General features: G+C 41.3%; 1 protein-coding gene across 1 annotated transcript in view; it reads left to right on the plus strand.

Moving 5' to 3' along the window:
- Window positions 1-3,708: 3,708 nt before the first annotated feature.
- The window catches only part of IARS2 (isoleucyl-tRNA synthetase 2, mitochondrial), a 59,542-nt gene continuing 43,684 nt past the window's right edge, over window positions 3,709-19,566 (plus strand). Inside the window, exons 1-3 of the mRNA XM_004751457.3 lie at window positions 3,709-4,106; window positions 5,869-5,991; window positions 18,754-18,913. Coding sequence (XP_004751514.1) covers window positions 3,840-4,106; window positions 5,869-5,991; window positions 18,754-18,913 — 550 coding nt within the window. The 5' untranslated portion in view covers window positions 3,709-3,839. The remainder of the gene's footprint in view (window positions 4,107-5,868; window positions 5,992-18,753; window positions 18,914-19,566) is intronic.

Below are 19,566 nucleotides of genomic sequence, written 5' to 3' on the forward strand. Positions count from 1 at the left end.
CTCCCTGTGTTTATGTTTGTGTGTGGAGGTAGGCGATGAAAACAGCAGAGGAAACGGCAACAATTTTTTTTTCAATATTAAAAAGGCACGGTGATTATAATATCACAAATAACATAAGATGGCAGGGTTAATAGCAAACGTATCAGTTACAACAATAAATGTAAATTGCTTAAAACCATCCGTTCAAAGACAGAAATTCTCCAATTAATTAGGAAACAAAACTCACTATATTATTAGAGTAGAATTCAGAGCAAGCAAAACTATCGAAGAGAATAGTCATTTTGTATTGTTAAAGGTAGTATCCTTTATATATATTCGCTCTATATATAGTATAAAGGTACTACTTTGCTTTTAAGTTAGATAAGTAGCCCATGATCACACTCTCATTGCTTAAATGAAATGAAAAATGCAAACAATACTCTCTGCCAGGTCCTTCCTTAGAGCATTTGTCCTAGGACTGGAATTTCGTTTTATCTCTCCTGATACTGTGGATCCATAATGCACCATTTAGTTTTCTGGTTTAGACACTTAGCCACATTCCAGCTGCAGAATACTTTTAATTTTTTATGGTATTTTCCCCACTACTGTACATTTATTTTAGCTTCACCTAACTCAACAGCAGTTTGTTGTTTTGGAGACTTTACTGGACTCTTCAGGGAATTCCCCTTAGTTTTCATAAAAGCAATTACCTTGCATTAGAAGAAAAAAAACCACATTGGTTTGAGAAGAGAGAGTCAGTGAACCATTTTTGATTCTGCGTGCTCTTCTATAACTCCCACACTTTTTTTTTTTTTTAAAGATTTCATCCATTTATTTGACAGAGAGAGAGATCACAAGTAGGCAGAGAGTCAGGCAGAGAGAGAGGGGGAAGCAGGCTCCCCGCTCAGCAAGGATGCTGAGGTAGTTGCGGGGCTCGGCTCAGCTGGATCCCAGGACCCTGAGACCATGACCTGAGCCCAAGGCAGCAGCTTAATCCACTGAGCCACCCAGGCGCCCCTCCCACACTTTTATAGCTAGAAACAAACAATTAATTTCCACTAAGTGAAAACTCATCAGAGAGCGATATCAACAAATGGCTACCATACGTGGGATTCTTGGGAAGGCTTTTACCTATACAATGGCATTTGATTTTCATAATAACTCTGAGACTTAAGACAGACCATTTATTGCAGTAGAAGTATATATAACAGGGGCGCCTGGGTGGCTCATTGGGTTAAAGCCTCTGCCTTCGGCTCAGGTCATGATCTCGGGGTCCTGGGATCAAGCCCCACATCAGGCTCTCTGCTGGGCAAGGAGTCGGCTTCCTCCTCTCTATGCCTGCCTCTCTGCCTACTTGTGATTTCTGTCAGTCAAATAAATAAAATATTTTAAAAATGTGTGTGTGTATATATATATATATATGTAACAACATTTATCATTTTAAGCATACATTCGTTTTTATCATTAAATTAAGTAATTACATAACAAGTACAACTGGCTTGAATAAGACTAAGGATAGACGTAACTGACCATAAGATCAACAGGAGAAAATTGTGCAGGTGTATAGAGAGAGTAGCCTTCTGGGCTGAGGGCGGAGTGTACCCTCAGGACAGAATTTATAGGGAGACAGAGAGCACAGTTGAATTCAGCAATGTGTTATGTAGGGGCTGGTTAGAAGAGCTCCTCTAGGCACTCCTTATTGTGCTCCTTGAGACTAAAGTTCATAGGATACATTCCCAGATGCAGAAGTTCAGGTCCAAAGTGAAATACCTTTGAAATGGTGACAGATATTGCCAAACTGCCATTCAGAAGGCAGTACAAATTATACACTACTACCAACATTGTGAGAGAGGCCACTTTCATACACCCTCCCAGTCCTTGTTACCAAACCTCTTGATTTTTGCCTTCATCTGTTGGATGGAAATGGTATCTTGCTTTTAACTGCCTGTCCTTGATGACTCCTAAAGTTGAGTATCTTTGTTTGAGTATATTTGAGTATGTATATTGGCTTTTTCCACTTTTCTACGAATTGCCTATTCTTATCCTATGAGTTTTTTTCCATTAGGTTGTTTATTTCTTTTCCTGATTTGTAGCAACTCCTTATACATTTTGGATATGAATTTTTTTAATAGGCTCCATGCCCAGGGTGGAGCCCATTGCAGGGCTTGAACTCATGACCTTAGATCAAAACTGGGCTGAGATCAAGAGTTGAATGCTTAACCAGTTGAACCACCCAGACACCCCTGGATATTAATTTTTAAAATGTGTTTGCAAATGTCCTCTCCCACATCATAGTGTAGGAGAGGCAATATATTATGATGATCATCCGTATGGGTACTGGAAGCCAACTGCCTGGAATCCCAGCCCTGCCACTTCTTAGTTGTGTGACCTTGGGTAAGTTACTTATCACTATGTGCCTCAGTTTTCTTATCTGTAAAATGACAATAACTATAACACCTCCCTCACCACAGAGGCTTGTTTTGGCATTTATGTCTTCACTTTATGAGATTTAATGATTAAATGAGCTAAGGAGCTGGGAAGAAGCTGACACTGAATGCTTACTATTTGCCACTTGCCTTCTTACTTTTTGGTATGTTTTTCCATATAAAATTTTCTTTTTATTTTTGTGAAAATTTGTCTATTTTTTAATTTATGCAAGCCAAGTCTTCTAGATGTTGTGTCTTATGAATAGGAGGAGAGAGGTACACTTTACAATGAAAAGGTAACAATTGTGAACTGCAGTGACCTGGCCAACCAAATACAGATTTCGCCCCACTCGCTGAAAATAGTGTTCCTATGAAATCTTTCATAAGCCTGAATGGAATAAAGCAAAGAAGCAATTATCATTAATTTAAATGGAAAATTTTTTAGCACTCCCAGATGCCCCAAAATAACCTTTCTTAAGCTTTTCTGATTCCTTAGGACACATCTTGCTGACAAATGCCCAGAATAAATCGAGATAGAGCACAGATGCTCGCAGACACAGTTCCAAGGGCTAGCAGCTGATGCTGAGATGCTGAGAATAATTCCCAGAACAGGAGCTTGGTGGGGCCACTCTGGTGACTTGGGGTGCCTGCTGCCTCTATGTAGTCTTGTTGCAAGACAAATGCTTAATGCTATTTTCACTTTTTATGTAAAAGTGGCCTAACACAAACTTCCAAAAAGTGGAATATGAGGCGGGTAGATAGAAGTCAGAAACCAGATCTCAAGTCTTACACCTATATACAATTCTGTAGGAGTGGGACCTAAGTGGACGTACGGAGTGCGATATAGGGAATCTGAAAATTACATAATTAGGTTGGTTTACAATATTGGAACTGAACTTTGCACTCAGCTAAAGAGAAGCTACCCCTTGAGATAGCCATTATTCCGGTGTGGTTGTTGAGCGAGTGGCAAATTACTAACCCAAATCGAGATGCTATGTGTGTAAAATGCACAGTGAAACAAAGAATGTAATCTTTTTAATAATTTTATATTAATTACAGGTTGAAGTGATAATATCTTAGTTATACTAAAAATTCTTAAATATTTGCTATATATTATATATACTGGATGTACTGAATACATTAAAAAAACAAAGTCAGGGCTCTGTGATTGAAATCTGAGCCCCGGCCGGCCAGCCACAGCTTGCCCCGCCCCTCAGAGTCAGCTCAGCCCCGCCCCGGTTGCTTCCAAGACCTGGGATGGCTGCCTTCTTGCGGTCTCTGGGAAGGGCCTGCTTCCCGCCCCTTCCGTGCGCCGGGCGCGTGCGCACTCGGCAGAACTCGTGGAGGCTCTCTGGGGTCCCGGTTTTCCTTATCCCCGGCGGGAACCTCCCGCGGAGGACCTGGCGCTCACGGGGAGGCCGGGGTTGGCCCGCCATGCGTTGGGGGCTGCACCCGCGCGGGCCGGGAGCCGCGGCTCTGGCCGCGGCCCGGAATTTATGGGTGCCGCCCCGCCTTCGTTGTCGCCCGGGGTGGCGAGGGACGACGGGGAGGCTTTCGGTGCGGTCCGTCACCGGGGCCAGTAACCAGCTGCAGAGCTCGAATAATGGCAGATACCGGGACACGGTGCTGCTGCCGCAGACCAGCTTCCCCATGAAGCTGCTGGGCCAACAGCAGCCCGACACGGAGCTGGAGATCCAGCAGGTGGGCAGGGAGGCCCGACCTGGCCGGGGGTGGGGGGCGGTGGGAAGACGGGCCCTCGCCGGCCGCCGCTGCGGGCGACCACACCCCCGGCGGGTGGGACCTGGCGGCCGGCCCTGGGCCCTTTGGGGCGAGGGCGTCGTGGCCGGGGCCAGTGGAAATCTTCCTGCTCCGCCCAGGGTTTCTGGCTCGGAAACCTCAGGGTGACTCCCTCAGAGGTCCCAGAGCCGCGTCCTGAAGAGGATGCTCACCTAGGAGCACAGCACTGTCTACAAGTCCCATTTTTTTTTTAGGCCCCCAAAAGTTGAATTTGGACACTTTCCCAGCGGCGTGTGAAAAGCAAATTAACATGGACAGATACAAATACAAATTCGGTGATGTGGGACAGCCGAAGCTTACTCCTGGGGTGTCAGTAGGCGCCTCGTTGGAATTCGGGCTTGTTTGCAGAGTAGGGAGTAGCTGTACTTCATTCACTGCCTCCCAGCCGCCTTCCAGAAATCTGCATCTGTCTGCGGTCCTCGACTCAACTTTCTCGGGCAGATTCTCTCGTTAGCTTCTGTAGTTCCCGAGTCTTTAGGATCTCCGGTAGTCCGCATACGTTGGTGAAGTACGTTAGCTTAGCCTAAATCTTCGTAGGGCAGTTAGCAGAGTTCTAGACTGTGTTTTATATAAACCTGTTTTGGCCAGCTACTTTTTTTTTCTTTTTAAGATTTAATTAATTAATTAATTGATTGATTAATTTGTCAGAGAGCACGCGCTCACGCACAGGCAGGCAGTGGCAGGCGGAGAGAGAGAAGCAGGCTCCCTGCCGAGCAAAGAAGGATCCCCGATCGCGGGAGGCTGGGATCATGACCTGAGCCGAAGGAAGGCAGTGGCTTACCCGTCTGAGCCCTCCAGGCGTCCCTGGCCATCTGCTTTTTTTTTTTTTTTTTTTTTTTTTTTTAAGATTTTATTTATTTGACAGAGAGAGATCACAAGTAGGCAGAGAGGCAGAGGGAGAGAGAGAGAGAGGGGAGGAAGCAGGCTCTCTGTGGAGGAGAGAGCCAGATGTGGGGCTTGATCCCAGGACCCTAGGATCATGACCTGAACCGAAGGCAGAGGCTTTAACCCACTGAGCCACCCAGGTGCCCCTGGCCATCTGCTTTTTAAAAGTGTTGTGTTCAGTAGCATGGATATGCTAGGAACTGTAACAATTTCAATATTTTCTGGTGTAATTTTCACACCAGCTCAGTGAATTGTCTATTACTACCATTTTTTTCAAATAAGGGAACAAGCCCATAAGGGCAAAGTGACTGGGCCAGGGGTGCGCAGTAGGTGTGAGAAGGGGAGTAGGGCTTCAGTGAGTATTGTTGGGATTTGGAAGGGAGCAAGTGTTGAGGCGAAAGGAGAGCAAGAATAGAGGGTCCGTGTGGTGGGGGGTCTGCGGGGGTTGGGGGGGGCTGGAGTGTGGTCTGCAGGTCCTTCAGCCTGGCTGGACTGAGGAGTGAAGGGTGGGATGTTTGCAGACTGGCCAGAGATGGGTGGTAGTAACCCTTGTTGGGCCCTGTTTACCTTATAAAGAACGTAGGTTTCAATCTGAAGCCTATGGAGAAACTACTAAAAAAGTTTTAGAAAATGAGGTCTCAGATGTGCATTTAGTTCCTCACCATTGGGTTTTAGAGTTGAATACAATGGTATGGGATAAGAAATAAGCAAATGCTGGCTGTTACTTATGGTAAGATTCAGGGAGTATGAATTTGGTTGATGTTTGGTTCTTTTTAAACAGAAATGTGGATTTTCAGAACTTTATTCATGGCAAAGAGAAAGAAAAGCCAAAACAGAATTTTGTCTTCATGATGGACCTCCTTATGCAAATGGTGACCCACATGTTGGACATGCTTTAAATAAGGTAATTGTAATTTGATTTATGACTTGAGGGAAGAATCTTTATTTAAGTACACTTTGCAAAAGAATGTATTCTAATTTTATGACAATTAGTAAATTTGCATTGATGGTTAAAACTTAATGTGTTTAAGTAGGTTCTTCACCAGCTTGGAGCCTAACAGGGGGCTTGAACTCCCAACCCTGAGATCAAGACCTGAGCTGAGAAGGAGTCAGACACTCAACCAACTGAGCCACCCAGGCGCTGTAAAACTAGAATGTCATAATAGAAAGCACCAATGCATAGTTTTAGTGCTGTGTGAAAAATAACATCTCTGGTATTTGCTTTGAGCTTATTGTTATTTTACTCTAGTTAAATATTTTAGTAAATAATTAGTGAGCACCTACAATGTGCCAGGCATTTTTCTAGACTCTGGGAATTGCAGGGAACAAAACAGAGATAGATGAGTCTTGTCTTTATAGAGCTTATGCACTCATCAGGAAAGACCTGATAAGACAAGTAAAATATATAAATGTTAGGTAGTTGCTGTAGACGGAGTATTTATTCTTCCCTACCCTTAAATTTATATGTTTATTTATATGTTTAAGCCTAATAATCTCTAATGTGATGGTACTTGGAGTTGGGGGCCTTTGGGAGGTGATTAAGTCATGAGGGCCCAGGCCTTATTGGTGAGATTAGTGCCATTACAAAGAGACCCAGAGAGCTTCCTTATGCCCTATGAGGTTATAGCGAGAAGCTGTGGTGGTATGTGAACCTAGAAAGCAGCCCTCACTGGGCTCAGTCTGCTGGCTTCTTGACCTTGTCCATTTTCTACTTGGATTGTTTGGGTTTTTTTACTGTTGTGTTTTGAGGGTTCTTTATGTATGTAGCTAGGTGTGAAACCTTTGTCAGATATGTGATTTGCAACTATTTCTTCTGGTCTGTGGTCTTTCATTCATCCTCTTAACAGGGTTTGTTGAAGAGTAAAAGTTCTTAACTTTTTTTTTTTTTTTTTTTTTTTTTTAAATAATCTCTGCCCCCAGCGTGGAGCTCAAACTCATGACCCCAAAATCAAGTCACATGCTTTTCTGACTGAGCCAGCCATGTGCCTCTAAAAATTTTTTAAATCTTTTTTTAAAAAAAGATTTTATTTATTTATGTATTTGACACAGAGAGAGAGAGAGAGAGACAACAAAAAAAGGAACACAAGCAGGGGGAGTGGGAGGGAGAAGCAGGTTTCCGTGGAGCAGGGAGCCCGATGTGGTGCTGGATCCCAGGACCCTGGGACCATGACCTGAGCCAAAGGCAGACGCCCAGCGACTGAGCCACCCAGGGACCCCTAAAAGTTCTTACTTTTGATGAAGTTCTGTTTATCAGAGTTTCTTTTTATGAATCATGCTTGTAGTGTCATATCTAAGAACTCTGCCAAGCCTTCAAACCCAAAGATTTTCTCCTATATTTTTTTCTAAAACTTAAATTTTATATTTAAATCCATGATACATTTTGAGTTCACTTTTACGTAAGGTATGAGACTTACACTGAGGGTTATTTTTTTCCCTGTGGATGTCTGGCACCATTTGTTGAAAAGGCTTTCCCTAATGAGTTGCTTTTGTACTACTGTCAAAAATCATTTGGGCAGATATGTGTGGCTCTGCTTCTGGATTCTCTGTGCTGTTCCATTGATCTATGTGTCTGCCCTGCTAATACCACAGTTTTGGTGACTGTAACTACAGAATAAGTCTTGAAGTTGGGTAGTCTCATTCTTCCCATTTTATTTTCAAAATTGCTTTAGCAATGTCGGTTTCTTTGCTTTTCTAGGTAAATTTTAGAGTAACTTTTTGACTTCAGTATCAAAGAAGGTCTCCCCGAGAAAGTGATCTTTAAGCTGAGTTTTGAGAGTACTAGCAGATACCATCAGTTATGTGGGGTAGATAATAAATAGCACCAGTATGCGATTTTTTGAGAGAACTAATTTTAGCCCCCTCCCATTTTGTTGGGACATAAGTGATGTATAACATTGTATTAGTTTAAGGTATAACGTGATGATTTGATATATGTATGTATCGCTAAATGAATACCACAGTTAACATCTGTAAACATAATTTTACTGCTTCTTTTAACTTGCATGGCTTTTATTTCTTTTTCTTGCCTATTTGCTCTCTCAGGACCTTCAGTACTATGTTGAATAGGAGTGGTGAGAGTGGTCACCCTTGTATTCTTCATGATCTTAGAGGAAAAGCTTACAACTTTTCACTATTGAGTATGATGGTATCTGTGGGCATATCATACATAGTCTTTACTATGTTGAGGTACATTGGTTTTATACCCCCTTTCTTGAGCACTTTTATCACGGAAGGATGTTGCATTTTGTCAGATGCTTTTTCTGCTTCTCTTGAGATGATGATATGATTTCTATCTTATCTTCCATTAACTTAGTGTTTCAATGTTTTTGTGTATGTTGATCTGTTCTTGAATACCAGGGATAAATCCCATTTGCTTATGATGTGGTTTCCTTTTAAGGTACTGTTGAATTTGGTTTGATAGCATTTTGTTGAGAACTTTTAATCTTTATTCATTAGGGATTTTGGACTATAGTTTCCTTGTCATGTCCTCATCAGACCTTGGTACCAAGATAATGCTGGCCTGATAGAATGAGTTTGGGAGTATTCTCACCTCCTCATTTTTTTGGATGAGTTTGAAAAGGGTTGTCACTCATTCTTTTATAAATGTTTGGTGGAACGACTGAAGCCATATGGTCTTGAACTTTTCTTTGTTGGGATTCCATCTCCTTACTTGTTACTGATCTATTCAGATTTTCCATTTTTTTCATGATTCAGTCCCGGGAGGCCCGCCTACATGGGTTATCCCCTTTCTTGGCACATAATTTTTCATAGTAGTCTCTTATGGTTCTTTGTATTTTTCGTATATGGGTTGTAATACCTCCTCTTTGGTTTCTAATTTTATTTATTTGAGTTCTTTCTCTTCTTGTAAGTCTAGCTAAAAGTTTGTCAATTTTATCTTTTCAAAAAAATCCACAGTTTTGTTGTTTTCCTATTCTCTATTTCATTTATTTCTGTTCTAATGTTTGCTAACTTACTTCTCTCTGCCAACTTTGGTTTTAGTTTGTTCTTTTCTAGTTCTTGAGGTATAACATTAGTTAGTCTGGGATCTTTCTTGCTTTTTTTTTTTTTAAAGATTATTTATTTATTTATTTGACAGAGAGAAATCACAAGTAGGCAGAGAGGCAGGCAGAGAGAAGAGAGGAGGAAGCAGGCTCCCTGCTGAGCAGAGAGCCCAATGTGGGACTCGATCCCAGGACCCTGAGATCATGACCTGAGCCGAAGGCAGCGGCTTAACCCACTGAGCCACCCAGGCGCCCCTCTTTCTTGCTTTTTAATGCAGGTGTTTATTGCTATAAACTTCCCTCCCAGAACTGCTTTTGTTACATCCCCTAAGGTCTTGGTATATTGTGTTTCCATATTTGTTTGTTTCGATATATATTTTTTTAATCTCTTATTTGACCCATTTTTTTTTCAGAAATATGTTATTTTCGGGGCGCCTGGGTGGCTCAGTGGGTTGGGCCGCTGTCTTCGGCTCAGGTCATGATCTCGGGGTCCTGGGATCGAGTCCCGCATCGGGCTCTCTGCTTGGCAGGGAGCCTGCTTCCTCCTCTCTCTCTCTCTGCCTGCCTCTCCATCTACTTGTGATTTCTCTCTGTCAAATAAATAAATAAAATCTTTTAAAAAAAAAAAAAAGAAAAAAAAAAGAAATATGTTATTTTCCACATATTTGTGAATTTTCCAGTTTTCTTCCTATTGTTTTCTTGCTTTTTTTTAAACCACTTGGTATGAAAAGATACTTTTGTGTTCCTAATCTTTCCACATTGTTAAGGCTTGTTTTGTAGCCTAATATATGCTCCATCCTGGGTGATGGGTAGCCCCTGTGCACTTGAGAAGCATGAGTGTTCTGCTGCTGTAGAATGAATTATTCCGTATATGCCTCTTAGGTCCATTTGGTCTAAAGTATAGTTCAAGTCCAATGTGTCCTTACTGATTTTCTGTTTGTCTGACTGACCTTTCATTGTTGAAAATGGGCTATTGAAGTCCGCCACTATTACTTGTCTGTCTTCTTGTGTGTTTTTCTCTTCAGATCTATTAGTAGTTATTTAATATATTCAGGTGCTCTTGATGTTGGATGCATATATTTCTAAGACTGTTACATCCTCTTATATCCTCCTCCTGAGGAATTGATCCCTTTATCATTATGGTGACTATGCCTCCTGTTAGAATTTTTGACTCAGAATCTGTTTGGTCTAAGATAACTACAGCTATGTCTTTCTCTTTGGGTTTCCATCTGTGTGGATCTCTTTTTCCACCCTTCCACCTGATCCCTCCCTGTCCTTAAATCTTACGTGAGTCTCTTAGAGGCAGTGCAGTTGGGTCTTGTGTGTTCAGCCATTCAGCTTCTATTGATTGGTGATGTGATCCATTTACATTTACGGTAGTTATTGGGCAAGATTTATTAATGCCAACTTGCTGTTTTCTGTGTGTTCCTTTCTTTCTGTCTACCTTTGCGAACTGATGATTTTTTTCACAGTGGTATTCCTTGACTACCTTCTCTATATCTTTTATACATTTAGTGAAGGTTTCTCCTTTGTGATTACTGAAAAAATTTGGAACTTTTGGGGTTCATAAGAGAATGACTAAGAAAAAATTCTTGAGACATTTTTTGTTCAAAAAGGTGACTTTTTTATAGCACAGGGACAGAACTAATGGGCAGAAAGGGCTTCCCTGGGGTTGTGAGGAGTAACTGATCATATACTTTTTAATTAGTAGGGGTTAGGGATAAGTGTAAGTCTGTAAGGAATTTGGAAGCAAGGAAGGGCTTGCTTGGAATATTGGAAGGGCTTTCAGACCTTGAAGGTCTAGCTGCTCTTAAGGTTACTTTTAGTCTTTAATACAACATAGAGATTAGGGCACTAAGGCAGCCATGAGCTTCCTGAGGAAGGATGATTCACATATTAGTGGGCTGTAAGCTGTAAGGAGATTTGTTCATTGATGTCAAGTTTTTATTTATAAGAGAAAAACATGAGTCAGGGGACTCAAGGGAGGGGCAGAGGGAGAGGGAGAGAGAGAGATTTCTCACTGAGCGCAGAGCCAGATGAAGGTCTTGATCTCAGGATCCTGAGATCATGACCTGAGCCAAAGTCAGATGTTTAAGGACTGAGCCACCCACGTGCCCCAGGAGATTTAACTCAAGCGTCATTTCTCTTGCCTTTGTTTCCCTCATAATTACCATGAGGCTTACATAAAATGTAACAGTCTTCTGGGGCACCTGGGTGGCTCAGTGGGCTAAATAAAGCCTCTGCCTTCGTTTGGCTCAGGTCATGATCCCAGGGTCCTGGGATCAAGCCCCAAATCGGGCTCTCTGCTCAGCAGGGAGCCTGCTTCCTCCTCTCTCTCTCTGCCTGCCTCTCTGCCTACTTGTGATCTGTCAAATAAATAAAAATCTTAAAAAAAAAAAAAAATATATATATATATATATATATATATATATATATATAAAACAGTCTTCTAAGCTAACAACAGCTTAACTTTACTCACATACAAAAATTCTACCCTTTTACTACTTCTAACACATTTTGTTTTATGTTTGTATGTTTTGATGTCACAATTTATATCTTTGTATATTGTGATATACTAACAAGTTATTGTAGCTATAGTTATCTTAAATACAATCTTTAATACTCTTTTAATACCGAAGTCCTTTGGGCCTTTTTTTTTTTTTTTTTTTTAAGAGGGAGAAAGAACGTGTTTTGGAGGAGGGGTGTAGGGAGGTGTGGGGAGGGGCAGAAGGAGAGGGAGAGAGAGAATCCTAGGCAAGCTGCACACTCAGGGCTGAGCCTGATGCAGAACTTGATCCCACGACCCTGAGATCACGACCCAAGCGGAAATCAAGAGCTGGATGCTTAACTGACTGAGCCACCCACATGGCCCTGTGCTTTGATCTTTATATTAGAGTATGGCATAAATGCACCAACATATTATACTATTGGGATATTTTCAATTTGACTATATACTTACCTTAATTTTTTGTGTGTGTATTTTCCTGGTGGTAAATCGCATCCATTCATTTCAGCTTGAAGAGCTCCTTTTGGAATTTTTTGTTCTGTAGGTTTAGTGATGATGAATTCCCTCAGCATTTGTCTGTTTAGGAAAGTCTTTATCTCTCTTTCATTTCTCAAGGAGGGCTTTGCCAGGTGAAGTATTCTTGGTTGGAAGTTTATTTGCCTCATTTTGAATGTGTCATTCTATCCTGGCCTGCAAGGGTTCTGCGGAGAAATTTGATAGCCTCAAAGGCTGGGGGGGTCTTGTAATTGACAAGATTTTTTCTCTTGCAGCTTTCAAGGTTTTTTGTCTTTGATTTTTGACAGTTTTATTATAGTGTATCTTTAAGAAGATCTCTGTGTTGCATTTGTTTGGGAATTATGAGCTTAGTAAACTTGAATATCCAAATAGCTCCCCAGTTTTAGGAAGTTCTCAGCTATAGTTTCTTTTTTCTTTTCTTTTTCTTTTTTTTTTTTTTTTTTTTTAAGATTTTATTTATTTATTTGAGGTAAGGAGAGAGAGAATGGGAGCAGGGGAGCAGAGGCAGAAGCAGGCTCCCCACCAACGTGGGGCTCTGTCCCAGAACTCTGGGATCATAACCAGAGCCGAAGACAGCCACTCAGCTGATGGAGGCACTGAGGCGCAGCCCCTACAGTTTCTGTAAATAAACTTTCTGATTCTGTTTCCCTTTCTCATAAAGCATAGATTCTCATAAAGAATAGATTCTCATAAAGCATAGATTTTTTTTTAATGGTTTCAAATTAGTTTTGACTGCTTTTTTAATTCCTTTTCATTCTTGTATCTTTTATACCTTTAACTGGATAATTTCAAATGATCTTTGATTTTGCCGATTCTTTCTTCTGATGGGCCATGTGGGCTGCTGAAACTCTCTGTTGAATTCATCAGTTTAGTCACTGTATTCTCCAGCTCCAAAACATATTGTTGGTTCTTTATTCTTTTCTGTCTCTGGATTGAACTTTTCATTTTGCTCTTGTGTTATTTTTCTGATTCTGCTAAATTGTGTATGTCTGATCTCTTGTTGCTCTTGGAGCATCTTTAGGACAGTTATTTTGAATTGTTTGTCAGGCACTTTGTGGATCTTCCTTTTTGTGTATGTTTATGTGCGTTTCACTAGATGTTTACTGTAGTTCTTCTGACAGTGTCGTGTTTCCTTGATTCTTTGTGTTTCGTGTAGCCTTATGTAGATGACTATGCATTTGAAGAAGCAATCACCTCTTCCAAAGTTTATGGAAAGATATTTGACATGGGAACATGCTGGAGTGTGCTGTGGTACAGGGTGCAGTGTGTGAAGGTGTGCGCCCATCCTGGATTAGTGATGGGGCCGGTGTAGTATCTTGTCTACTTAGAGAGTTCGGATCCACATCAACAGCAGTATGATCATCCGGGAGATCTGTGGAGGGTTTGCTGTGGGAGTACGGGCTGTTGGGGAACTCAACTGTGCTTCAGATCCATTGGCCAGAGATCAGGGCAGGTGGTAGCAGTGGCCTAAGACAATGATATGCCTATGCTTGGTTTCGGGGGCTGGCTGCAGGTCCCGATATGGTGATAGGGGCCAGCTGCAGACATAGGCAGTAATGACAGTCAGAGCCAGGAGCAGTGTCCAGGACCATCTTTAGGCAAATAGTCAGTTCAGGGGCCTTGGCTGTTGGTGTCTAGAACTGTAACTGCTGTGGCTAGCCACATGCATATGCATGGTGATAGAGGTTGGTCACGGGAGTTGGGGCTGACAGCACACAGGTCAGTGAAGGGAATCGGGCAGATCCAGACCTATAAGCAATTTTGGTGGCCTTGGCTGTCAGCATGCATTTATGGGACTCCTGGGGTAGCTGCAGGTGCTCACAGCCATGCTGGTGAGGGGTGGGAGTTAGGGTTGGATCCGGGCCTGTGGGGACAGCGAGCCGTGGGAGCCTTGGTCGTTGGCATGTGTTTGTGTAGCTGCAGAGGTGAGCCAAGTGCATGTGTACAGCAGTGGATGCTGGTGATGAGAAATATTTTCTTACATGTCTTGTAGGTGTTTTTTTGTTGTTGTTGGAAACTGGGCATTTTAGCTAATATATTGTAATAAATCTGAATAATTACCTCTTGGATCCCCTTCTCCATCCTGGCTTTTTATTAAAAGCAATAGAGAAAACAATTGGAAATTCTCAGAGGAAAACAGGAGTTTTGTCTGCAAATTACCACCTGTTTTCTCTATTGTTTTCCTCAACACTCTGGGGCATAAACTGTCCTGTAGTCTAATCCATCAAATTTGGGATCCTTCCGCGAGCTTGGTCCTCGTGTCCGTGTTTGACGCTCATCTGATCAGGAGGGCTCCTCCCAGCGGCCTCTTCTGGTTTTCTCCTGCAAACTAGCCAACTGTGTCATCTTGGATCCGTGAACCTTCTTCCAACTGCCTTTCCCATAGCCTCCGTTGCTTTATACAGACCCCTCATGCCTGAATTTCTCTATGTTCTGTTGCTGGGAAGGAATTAGGAGTTACTTGCTTTACAGCCTATTCCTCCCGTCAGAGAAGATCTCCCAGCCAGGGTTCTGTAGCCGAGAGTGTGGACAACTGTATACTTCTCTGTGAGAGATCCCCCTACTTTCAGAGTTGAACACTTGTAAGAGAGTCAGTCTGTGATCTTGACCTGCCTTTCGTTGTGGAACCACTGTGTACGAGTCTGGACAAGTGAGATCAGAGCCTCAGTATTCCCAGCAGACTTGAAGCCAAGGCAGAGTTTCTCTTCCATGAGTGGGAGCCGAGTGGAGGCAGGGCGTCCCTTACCTCTTGACTGCGCTTGCCTGGAACTTGGCTTCAGGAGCAGGTGGCCAAGGCAGGGTCATAAATACTGACATAAATGCTTGTCTTTCCCGAGGAAGACAGCCCCTGAGCTGGGAGCTGGAGCAAGAGGGAGCCTGTGTTCTTGGCAGCACTAGTCCGAGTTGATTGTCTGCCTCTCGGAGCTGGCAGGCTGGAGGGAGGGAATGATCTCGGTTCACATGCCACAGACTCTCACTTTTCTTACCAAATTTTTTTTTTTTTTTTTAAGATTTTATTTATTTGTCAGAGAGAGAGAGAGGGAGAGAGCGAGCGCAGGCAGACAGAATGGCAGGCAGAGGCAGAGGGAGAAGCAGGCTCCCCGCCAAGCAAGGAGCCCGATGTGGGACTCGATCCCAGGACGCTGGGATCATGACCTGAGCCGAAGGCAGCTGCTTAACCAACTGAGCCACCCAGGCGTCCCTCTTACCAAATTTTTATAGATTTTTTCTCATGTACATGTTTCTTCATCTGCTGTACACTGTTAGGGCCATTTCCAGGAGTTTTACAGGTTGGGTTTTAAAATTATTATTTCCTCAGTTTTACTGGGAAGTGTGACCATGTAGTTCATTGCACTGTCACGCCCAAGGTCAGACTCTGGTTCATTGAATTTTCTCTTTTCTTTTCTGCTTTTAATTTCATCAAATTCTGCTTTTGTTATTTCTTTGCTTCTGCTTGCTTTGTGTTCACTTGTTCTTTTTGTAGTTTCTTGAGGTAAGATTTTATGTTTTTGAGCAGACTTTTTGTCTTTCCTAACATACGCATTTTATTGCTGTTTATTTTTATATATATATATTTATTTACATTTTTGTTAGCACTCTGTAGCTTGTGTTGCACAAGTTTTGATATGTTGCATTTAGTTTACATTTGTATTCAGTTCATTGTATTTTGAGATTTCTCTTGAGAATCCCTCATCGGCCCATGGGTTGGTTAGAAGTTTGTCTTTCTGTGCCTTCACCCGCCTGCCTTCACGACTCGTCTTACATATTTCCTCACACACGTTTCTGTTTCGGTAAGACAGTGTTTGATAGTTATTTTTTCTGCTGTGAAACACAAGTTGAAGATTCGAGTAAATAGAAAGTTTGTGGTATTTACCCACCTATCTCTGTTTACCATGTTCTTTCTTCCTTCTTGATACTTCCACATTCCTTTCTTGTTTTCTTTCTGTTTAGAGAATTTCCTGTAGCCTTTCCTTAGGGTAGGTCTGCTGGTCAAAAATCATCCTTGCTTTCTTTCATCTGATAATGTCTTGAGTTTCCTTTTATCCTTCAAGTATATTTTTGCTGCATGCAGGATTTTTTTTTCCTCTTTTTTTTTTTTTTTTTTTTTTAAGCCTTGTTTAAGTAATCTCTGCACCACGTATGAGGCCAGAACTCATGCTCCCAAGATCAAGAATCTCATGCTCTTCTGGCTGAGTTAGCCAGTTGCCCCAACCTCTGATGTCTTTAAGACATTTACATTTTCAAAAGTTGAATGATGATGTCTCTTGGTGTGGATTTCTTTGGATATTTCATGTTGGACATCATTCAGCTTCTTGACTTTTTGTAGGTTTATGGCTCCAGCCAGTTTGCAGAGTTTTTGGCCCTTACTTTTTTGTTACCCTTTCAGGGTAGCAGTAACACCAGTGTTAGATCTTTTGTGACAGTCCCACAACTCCCTGATTTTCAGTTTTTTCCTGTCTTTTCTCGTCTTTGCTTTTTAGACGTAGTACTTATCATTAAGTCGGGAAGTTGAGTGGTTCTGTCTGTCCTCTCCATTCTGCAGGCGAGCCCATCCACTGAATTTCTGTCTCAGTTACTGCTTCACTTTTACAGTTATTTTCACTTCTAAAATTTACATTTGATATTTCAGTTGTACCTCTTCACTATTTAAAATATACCATTTACTTTTTCTCTTCCTACACATTCTTTGAGACTTTATTTTTTCATATTTTTCAAGTGTGTTCACACTGCTTGCTTAACCACTTTTATCATAGTTGCTTTAGAATCTTTTTCAGGTTATTCTAACGTCTCTGTCATCTCAGTGTTGCTATCTACGGACTTTCTTTTTTTCATTCAGATTCAAATCTTTAGTGTGGGTATGATGAGTGAATTTTTTATTGGAACCTTAAAATACATTTTTGTATTGTTTGGGTGTCTGGATCTTCTTTAAGCATTCTGTTTTAGTAGCTTTTACTCACTGACACCTCTCCAGCAGAAGAAGGGGGTCACTGTCTGGCTACTGCCAGGTGGGGGCAGAAGTCCACATTTCCCGCTCCACCTCTTCTAATACTAAGGCGGGTAGGGGAGGCTCCTTCTTACTGCTCAGCGGGATAGCTCCTTCCCCCTAAATCTCCTCTGTTACTCCCCAGCTAGAAGTGCTAGTGTGTCATGTTACTGCTCTGCATGGCCTCTTCTGAAATCAGGGGAGGAGGAGGTGGCCTTGTTACCACTGGGCAGTGGTGAACATCGCAACTCTACACCAAGCCTCCTCTGAGCACCCGAGGGGAAACAGGCAGGGGTCCTCATTGCTGCTGGGTGGAGATGGAAGTCCAGGCTGCCTACAGGATCTCCACTGAGACTGGAGATGGGGTCTCATTGCCACCCACAGGGATGTAGTCCCCACTTGATACTTGATTTTATTTATTTATTTATTTATTTATTGGGACACCATCCTGGCCAGGGAGGAGGGCTGAGGGTGTCCTGTGACAAATTTGCAAAGGTGAAAGTCTAGGCTCTTCATTCAGCTTTTGCTTAAAGGGGTGCCTGGCAGGATTAGAGCAGGTGGGCTTAACTTAACATTGGTAGCCCACACTGGATGTCCTTAGTGGGACCTGATTAAATAAATCAAGTCTCTAAATAAACTAAGAAGGGAAATCAGTTATAGAACTATACCTAGTGAAGAGGTCTCGTGTTTTAGTAACAATTTTGTCAATGATAAGAGTTAACTATGATATTCTATACTTTAAGGACATTATAAATTCTGCATTGATTTTATACTATTTCTTAACTGTATATAACTCAGGTTATTCACGTTAATAATGTTTTTAATAAGTAAAGCAAATTTATAACTGACATTTTTACTCTGGTTTTTAGGAGGTCAAAATTGTTTCTTAGAAAGGCAGTATAGGCTGCTTTTCTGCATATTCCAACCCACAAACAAATTCTTTTTTTTTTTTTTTTTTTTTTTTTTTTTTTTACAAATTCTTTTTTTAAAAAATATTTTATTTATTTTATAAGTAGGCAGAGAGGCAGGCAGAGAGAGGGAGAGGAGGAAGCAGGCTCCCTGCTGAGCAGAGAGCCCGATGCGGGACTCGATCCCAGGACCCTGAGATCATGACCTGAGCCGAAGGCAGAGGCTTTAACCCACTGAGCCACCCAGGCGCCCCCACAGACAAATTCTTAATTTTGGGCATAATGTTTTTCACTTTGAAATCTTTTATTTGATTTGTTTTCTGGAGTTAATGGCATTTTAAAACTTCATATGTGTTACTTTTGTATATATGTAGAACTTGAGTTAATAAGCTACTTTGTTTATAGAAATCCTTTTAGAATTGGGCTTTCTCAGTGTTTTACAATGATACAAAGGACTATAAGGCAAACCATAAGAGACTCTTAATTATAAGAAACAAGCTGAGGGGTGCTGGAGGGGCGAGGGGTGGGGGCTGGGGGTGACTGGGCGACGGGCAGTAATGAGGGCACGTGATGTGACGAGTAATGAGCCCTGGGCGTCTAGGCAGCTGATGAATCACTCAATTCTACCCCTGAAACTAATAGCACACTATATGTTAACTAAATTGAATTTAAATAAAACATTTTTTTAAAAGGAATATAACTAGGTCACATGCTTTATGTACGAATGATGATTATCGTCTTATCTTTGCAGATTTTGAAGGATATAGCCAATCGGTACCATATGATGAGAGGTTCCAAAATACATTATGTTCCGGGCTGGGATTGTCACGGCTTACCCATTGAAATAAAAGTATTCTCAGAACTTGGAGGAAAAGCTCAGAATCTTTCAGCTGTGGAAATTAGAGAGAAGGGTAAATAGTAAATAATCTCTGTTTCTGTTTTGAAATGATTCTTCTTAAATGCTGGTTCCTTGGAAAAGCCACGTCTAAATCAAAGAGAGTTTCTGTTGTTTTTTTGTTTTTGTTTTTTTGGCTATAATGGGATTTATTAGAAACCAGGTTTTATCATAGCAAATTCAGATCCTGTTTAATTGACTTTTTTTGTGAGAACTTAGGTTCAGAGACTGAAGGATAGATTTGGGAATATTTCCAAGTCCATTTTTCAGTTCCTTGTTTTTACTTACTTTCCTGGCTGGAACTTGTTGTCCTATTTTGAGTGCTAGACGAAAAGTCAATTCTAAAATACATATATATATTTTTAAAATTAATCTTACTTGATTCTTCAGTAGATTGGGTAATGGAGGAATTTTGTGTTCTAAAACTATTATATACTTAGATGTTATTGTGAAGATTTTTTACTTCACTGTTGAATGTCTTAGTATTGGCTTAAGCTAGATGTACTGATTACTTTTTCTGTGTGTAATGAAATAAGAATCATTCTCTTATCTTAAATTAAGAAATATGAGAATAATTTTTCCAGTTTATTTTTTTCTAATTATAAGGTTGTTATATAAAGTCTGGAAGGTATTTTTGAAATTCTAATTAATTTTAGAATTTTAATTATC

The sequence above is a fragment of the Mustela putorius genome, unplaced genomic scaffold (genome assembly GCF_011764305.1).
Source record: "Mustela putorius furo isolate JIRA1106 unplaced genomic scaffold, ASM1176430v1.1 tig00000508_pilon_pilon_pilon, whole genome shotgun sequence".
In the NCBI taxonomy this organism is placed as follows: domain Eukaryota; kingdom Metazoa; phylum Chordata; class Mammalia; order Carnivora; family Mustelidae; genus Mustela; species Mustela putorius.